Genomic DNA, 7,500 nt, shown 5'->3' on the forward strand with positions numbered 1-7,500 from the left:
TATTAGTAATAGCATTAATATTGGTGTTGATTATTTTTTCCATTATTAAGAATAGTAGCAGCAATATAAGTATTAATGATATCCATACCATTACTACTATATTATCATTATATTCCTAGAACATTTAACTTAAGGATATTTCCACGTAATTTGGACTGTTATAGTAAGAAAGTGAAACATCTGGAATGTTATGGTTCACTCACCCTTGAAGGCAGGACACACTGAGTATATGGTGAGGCAGCCCGAGGAGCTGAACTGGCCTATTGCAGACTCGAGAAAGAAAAGTGGTATCCCCACCATAAGTAGCATGAGCAAGTAGGGAACAAGGAAGGCACCTGAGGATGGTATAACATGGATTCTGTTAGGAATAAATTTAGAAGAAATATATGATATTAAGAAAATGCTATTATACTTAAAAAGATACTTTGTAACATTTGTGTTGTAACTCCTTAGGGAGATTGAGTGATACACAGATAATTGAATAAGGTTCTAGGCTTTGAGTCATTCGTTATAATTAGTTTTTTGTCAATGGAGGAAAGCTATTTAGTATATCTGTAATTACGGACAAGAGAATCTGGTCTGACATAACAAGGTTTCGACTGACGTCTTTTTTTTAGTAATGTGAAATCTCCTTTAGGCGAAACGTTGATCTATACATTCACTGTAGAAATTTTTCGAACATTGCTGAACAATTTTTTTCCGTATATTTATTTATTTATTTGATCTGTTTCGGTCCAGGAACCTCGACAAACACTCAGTCTTTGATAAGAAATATGCATCCCTGTGTTAGCAGGCAACAGCCACCTGGCTACATATTCAGCCTACGTTTTGTATTATGGATGCGGGCACCAAGCCGGTTTGACAGATGATCGTCCGTACCCTGTAGTCAATGACGAACCACTTGGTGGCGTCATTGCAGGGAGTATCTAGTATACCAGGAAGAGCTAAATGTGGGGGAGCTTATGGTTTGCCCTCCCCACCACCACCATTCCTACTCTCCTACCCCAACCCCCAACCTACATTCCACACCACCCACCCACACAAACACTCTTGACCCCGTCATCCTCTCTGTGTTCTAAAACCACCCCCTAACTCAGCCTCTGTACTCCACCAACCTACTCCTTCCATCTGGCTCCTTTGCGCCCCCAACTCCACAACTCCCCCAGACCCTTTGCACCCCGACTCCACTCTTCTCTCCTTCCTTCTGCACTCTAATTCCACTCTTCTCTTACTCTGTTTTTTCCTGTTCTCCCTCTCTTCCCCTCTTCACGCCCACACCAATATCCCACTTTTGCACCCAGACCTCACTGTACCTTGAGTCGCTTTGCCTCAACACTAGGATGGAGTGACAGACTAAGAAGAAACGGGAGTAGAAGAATGGGTACGTTTCAAGGAGAAAATGCAACAGTGTGCAAAAACCGTGTGTAGAACGAGGAGAATGAGAGGTAACGGGAGAGGAATTGAATAGTAGGATGAGGAGGTGAGAATGGTGGTGGCAGAAAAGAAACGAACACAGGAGTGGACGTAAAAAAGAAATGAAGAAGCATAAGAGATGTATAAGAAGGGAGGAAACAAAATATAAGGTGAAGGAGGGCAAGAGGAAAGCCTACGTAAAGTGGGGTAGGTGTTTGACGGATTTTTTTTTATTTTTTTTTTTTAGAACGAAAACATGTTTTGGAAAGCAAGTAAAAAGAATGAAGGAAGGCGAGTCGGGTAGAGAAATAATGTTAAGAGATGCAGAAGGACAGATGTTACTAAAGTGAAGGCAGTCAGGAAAGTGAAAGGAGTATTTTAAATTGTTGAATGTAGAGGTAGATAAGGAGGCTTTAATTGTGGAATTGGTAAAAACCAAGGAAATGACAGCGATGGGAGAGGAGAATGATAAGACTACATAAAACAAGAGAGACAGGTAACATTGAAAGGGATGGAGGCTGGTAAAGCACCTGGTTTAGTTTTCATTGAGGATATCGAACGAAGGGAGTAGTTGTGGAATGGTTGGTGAGATTATTTAATCTATGTGTAATGGGAAGAAGTGTAACGGAGAATAGGGAGAGTGCACGTATAGCTCCACTACAGGTTTGGTGGGGGCAGGTATGGATGTAGTAGTTTTAAAAGGGAAGCGTAGGCGGTAAGGAGTGTGGAAAGGTGTTAAATGAGGAAACAGTGTTGCAGTAGGAAAGGAAGAGGATGCATATGTATATATTATATATATATATATATATATATATATATATATATATGTATACATATATATATATGTATACATATATATATACATACATATATATATATCATATATATATATGTATATATATCTAATATATGTATATATATATATCTAATGTATATATATATATATATTATGTATATATATAATACATGTATATATATATATATATATATAATATATATATATATATATATATATATATATATAATATAAATTTTCCTTTCTTGAGGGAAGAAATATATGCGAGAAGTTTCTGGTAAAGAGTAAGGATGTTTTTCGGGCTTTCATGGATTTGGAGAAGGCGCATGGCAGATTTGATATGTGTTGTGGAATGTGTTGTGGGTGTATGGGATAGAGAGACGTCTGTTGATTGTGTTTAAATTATTTTACATAAAAGTAGAAGTTGTGTGAGGGTCGAGAACGGATCGAGTGAATGTTTCGAGGTAAAGGTTGGGCTGCAGTAGGGTTGTGTAATATATTCGTGTATTCAACGTGTTTATGGATAGGGTGATGAGGGGATTAATGATGAGAGTGGTAGGCATGATATTGGAGTTGGTGAGTGAAAGTGGAGGGAAGTGGAAGGTGAGCCAGTCGTTGTTTGCGGATGACACTGCACTTGCGACTGAATCTGAGGATAGACTGAAGCAATTATAGATGTTTGTAAAAGTACGTAAGAGAAGAAAGCCGAAAGGTGATAAGATCTACAAGGATCTACGGTGGCAGAATGGGGGTGGATTTAATCAACCTCCATCCCTTCCAAAAGAAGAGGGATGAGTCACATCATAACGAATTATGGAACGCTTACCTCCTCCGTTCCTGTAACACAGGTATGGAAAGCGCCACACATTGCCGATCCCAATGGCGTAGCCCGCGAGGGAGAGGAGGTAATCCCACTTATTATCCCAGTTACCCCGATCCACGTTCTCATCGCCACTCTCCTTCACAGATAACTTCTCGGGGTCGGTCTTCTCCTGCAGCTGGATGTTCTCATTGAAAGTCATGGGCTCACGTTCTTCGTCCATGCCACGTCTTTCCGCCTTTTCGTCCTGCAAGGAGGGGGGGGGGGGTTAGAGTGCTGTCTTACCGTTCGAAGTCTACTTTGTTTAACCACATCAGTACGAGTCAAATTCTCGCACGCAGCATCGGCTGCCATATGTATGATGCATCACACTACACGCATTATAAAATATAAAATCACTGCCGTATTACTCGTTCTCTTTCACTCTGAGTAATAATAAACACAGAAAACGTGATCATACTAGTTCACAGAATCAGGGGGTAACTCGTATACACACTGAATGGTCCTCAGTGCACAGATATTAATCTTTTTCAACCATATTAATTTTCACTTTAATTCCATGCCATCACGATCGAGACTGACACGGAGCTCGATGGAACCCTATATGGAAACTGATACCAAGTCAAGCCAAGGACTCGAACTCAGCTGAGACGTAACAAGTGAACAGTGACTTAAACCATTGCGCTATATGGTTGGAAAAAAAGACAGAAAAAATATATATATGTATATATATACATATATATATATGTATATATATATATATATATATATATATATATATAAATATATATATATATATATATATATATATATATATATATATATAAAACCAAGACGCCGACGCCAGCATCCTTGTGCACTCGCTCCTCATGACGCCCTACGTAGGCGTCATTGTACTGAAGTGACAGCTTTGGCAGTTACGTCCCCGCCATCGTCTCGCCTTTGGCTACTTATATACAGTATGATAATCGCTAACGTGAGGGCCGAGATGAAGAGAATAAAGTGTTAATAGCGAGGCGAGTTGGCCAAAATGTGAAATGCAATATGCACAAGGGACATTTATCTGTTCATTCAGAAGACATACATGAAATAGGAGTAAGTGCTATCAAAAGAAGCAGCAATATGTCTCAAAAGATATTAGGCAGTATCAAACAGGATAATCCTAGTAAGACAATTTGATAATTCAAAATTTCGCGCCGATTTCAGAATAAGGTATGTGGTAACACAGTGTAAAGCCATAACATGAACATAACAGTGGGAGACTTCAAAGCCAAGAAGAGAAATAGAGCTTGAAATATAGTACGACCTTTTGGTTTGGGAGAGAGGGAGGAAAGAGAGCAATGAATAGTCAGGTGCAAAGAGTATAAACAGATCATAAACAAATAAGGGTTTAAATTTTGTAGACATGGAAATCATCAGAATGGTTTAAATTTTGTAGACATGGAAATCATCAGAAGATCAGATAAAAATAATAATAATAACAATAGAATAAAAAGAATATAGGTATAAATTTTATCATCATAAATGAAAAGATTAGAAATGGATTGATACACGCAAAGACTTACCCGAAGGTCAAAGCTCATGTGCCTGTGGTTACTACAGTAAGATTTAAATCAAAGTAAATAAACCAATGGTCTTTTGATAATATCGTTTGACTAATTCTATTGTTTAAATTTATCATTGGATTTAACTGAATATGTTGAATTTAATCAACAGTCCACGGACACCCAAGAATCGACGAAAATGGTAGGTAAATAAAAAACCGGGAAGTTATGAAACAGTATTCCATAAACAGGAGGGATACGCGAGGAAGTCATTTGAGAACAACTACTTCAGACATCAGGTACGTTTTCATCATGTTTAAACAAATTGGTCTCGCTATGCCAGTGTTGGAATTATTTCCTACAGTTTATGCACCAGAATTCCATAAGTAGTAGATGCACGAAGAAGTAAGTCGAGAACAGCTAATTCGTACCTTCAGGCTCATTTCGGTGATGCTTCAACAAATTGATGTGATATGCTAGACGTTGTTGTGTAACAAGGACCCACGTTGCCTATGTTCCAGCAGCATCTCTCGAGGACAAGTTTGTTGCGTAACTGATCTTACGCTCGGCTACCACTTGTTCCCACTTCGGCATCGCAGTATATATAAACGACCCCCGCTCCCCGCAAAGAATAGTCCTCCCTTTAATTATGGGAGAAGGGTGCAGCGGGTGGGTGGAGGGTCATCCCTCAGCAGAATAAGATAGTCAAGCTGTAGCAAGTGAAAAATGTGATATCGGTAAGATTAAATCGTATCTGGTCGAAGCAGTGTTCTATCGGTAACAGTGCGGATATGATGCTCTATTCTCTTTTGGTTTGCGCCATACGATTTTATTCGGTTTCGAAAAACCTTTGCTTTTGCAGGTTGTCTTGTTAGAACCGTCTTAATTAATCCTGAATGCTTTCAACTTGTTATTAATTTTCCTTGGTTAATGTCAGGTGGTTTCATAATTTGTTTTTGAGGGAAAAAACATAGTACTTGACGAAAACCACTTCTGTGCTTTCCTGAATTTGACTTTTTTTTTTTTTTTATCCAGTCACGGCTATTTGTCCGCCACGACATACATAGGTCGAGCGTGGTCATGTCCAGAAAATAAAAAAGTACTTCGACCACGGGTCATCTTGGGTAACAGAAACGGCCGCTTGCTGGCGAGATGGCAGCGTGGACTGATTTACGTAAAGGACGGCTCCGCCCAGACTGGTCGCCACGGCAGTAGAGGTACTGTAAATACCTGCGGGGGCCTCTCAGCCTCCATGGTCATCTCGGCGACTTCCCCTAGTTGTGATCCTGACGAATACCAACGCACAGCTCTACACAGGGGTAGGGTGGGGTGGTTGTGGGGGATTCAAATTCGAGATTATTACATAGATACATAAAACGGATCATGCAATCATGCTACCATGTCCTCTCATGGAGCAGCCAGAATGTTCAAGTCGTGAATAGTTGCTGTTTTTCATAAGACTTCCATGGCACCGTGTCTAGATTTTCCTTGATGCATCAATAGTTAGCACACTTCTCAGTTTGAATCGATTTCTTCTTTTCTAATATGTTCCTAGAAGGAAGGCCCGAGAATGATATTTCTTGCGTCTTCTGTAGCTGCTGCGGAAGATCTACGAGGAGTAAGTGGACTAGATAGATTTTTCGTAGTCTGTAAGTCTGATCGTGCCCTGCACATGACGTACATGAAACCTGTTGATGTGGTTTGCATTGTGCAAGTAAGGGATTTAAAGTATTCAACATGAACGCATTCGTGGTCGCGACATTATCCTTTTGGATACAAAATTATTAAAGGACTATTGACGTTGTTCACGTCTTTTCCCCCCCTCAGAGTACCACAATAGAGAAGTGAATAGAGGAGGGCGAGAGCTAAGATAGGGAAGGAAATAAAAAGGGGGTATAAATGGAGGAAAAAAAAATCGAAAAAATAAAGAAAACGAGAGAACGGAGAACGAGGGTTGTAGGTCGCGTGGAGGGCTGATAGATCGTTTGAAGACGGCGCAGATGCTACATGATATATTCTTTGTAGATACGGTCTCTGCGCGTCACTTGACCCCCCTAGTCCAATCAACGACTAATCAACCGACATCCTCTGTGGCTTTAAAGCGTCTATTGAGTCAAGAGGTTAGCGCTTTATTCATTTCACTATTAAGAACAGCGGGTCGAATCCACTACAAATTTTAAGATGTTCGACAGAGAACTTGCTTGAAGAATAAAAAGGAAAAATAATTTTACAAATTGAAACCTTCCGTTACGACAAACGACTCGTTATTTTTTTTTTTAAGCTGAAGCCAGGCGAACTCTTCACTCCTCGCAAACCTTTCGTCCTTAAGAAGGACGATCTTCATTCATGAACTCTTTCATTGTGACAAATGATTCTTAGTCTTTATTTTGGCCGCCGTCACGGGACTCACCTCAGCTAAAAGAGACGTCGGCCCTTCCCATAAAAAGGGCCTAGTTTCTAACTGTAGGATCCTCCTTTTGGCTAATTCCGACGTCCAAGGTCACTAACAACGAATGACGTCTGTTAGTGTCAGATGACGTTAGTATCTGACGCAGTGTCGAAATCCGCTCAGGCCCGGTAGGTAAAGTGTGGGCTCCCAGACATCTGAGGGGCCATTTTTTTTTTTTTTGTGTGTGTGTGTGTGTGTGTGTGTGTGTGTGTGTGTGTGTGTGTGTGTGTGTGTGTGTGTGTGTGTGTGTGTGTGTGTGTGTGTGTGTGTGTGTGTGTGTGTGTGTGTGTGTGTGTGTGTGTGTGTGTGTGTGTGTGTGTGTGTGTGTGTGTGTGTGTGTGTGTGTGTGTGTGTGTGTGTGTGTGTGTGTGTGTGTGTGTGTGTGTGTGTGTGTGTGTGTGTGTGTGTGTGTGTGTGTGTGTGTGTGTGTGTGTGTGTGTGTGTGTGTGTGTGTGTGTGTGTGTGTGTGTGTGTGTGT

At 40.4% G+C, this 7,500-nt stretch overlaps 1 protein-coding gene across 1 annotated transcript in view; it reads right to left on the reverse strand.

Moving 5' to 3' along the window:
- LOC143033025 (sodium- and chloride-dependent GABA transporter 1-like) overlaps positions 1-7,500 on the reverse strand; it is a 53,789-nt gene that overhangs the window by 37,333 nt on the left and 8,956 nt on the right. The window contains exons 2-3 of the mRNA XM_076198224.1: positions 3,036-3,276; positions 204-335 (exon numbers count right to left, since the gene is read on the reverse strand). Coding sequence (XP_076054339.1) covers positions 204-335; positions 3,036-3,276 — 373 coding nt within the window. The remainder of the gene's footprint in view (positions 1-203; positions 336-3,035; positions 3,277-7,500) is intronic.

The sequence above is a fragment of the Oratosquilla oratoria genome, chromosome 1 (assembly GCF_046742065.1).
Source record: "Oratosquilla oratoria isolate Oo_2021 chromosome 1, ASM4674206v1, whole genome shotgun sequence".
NCBI lineage: Eukaryota > Metazoa > Arthropoda > Malacostraca > Stomatopoda > Squillidae > Oratosquilla > Oratosquilla oratoria.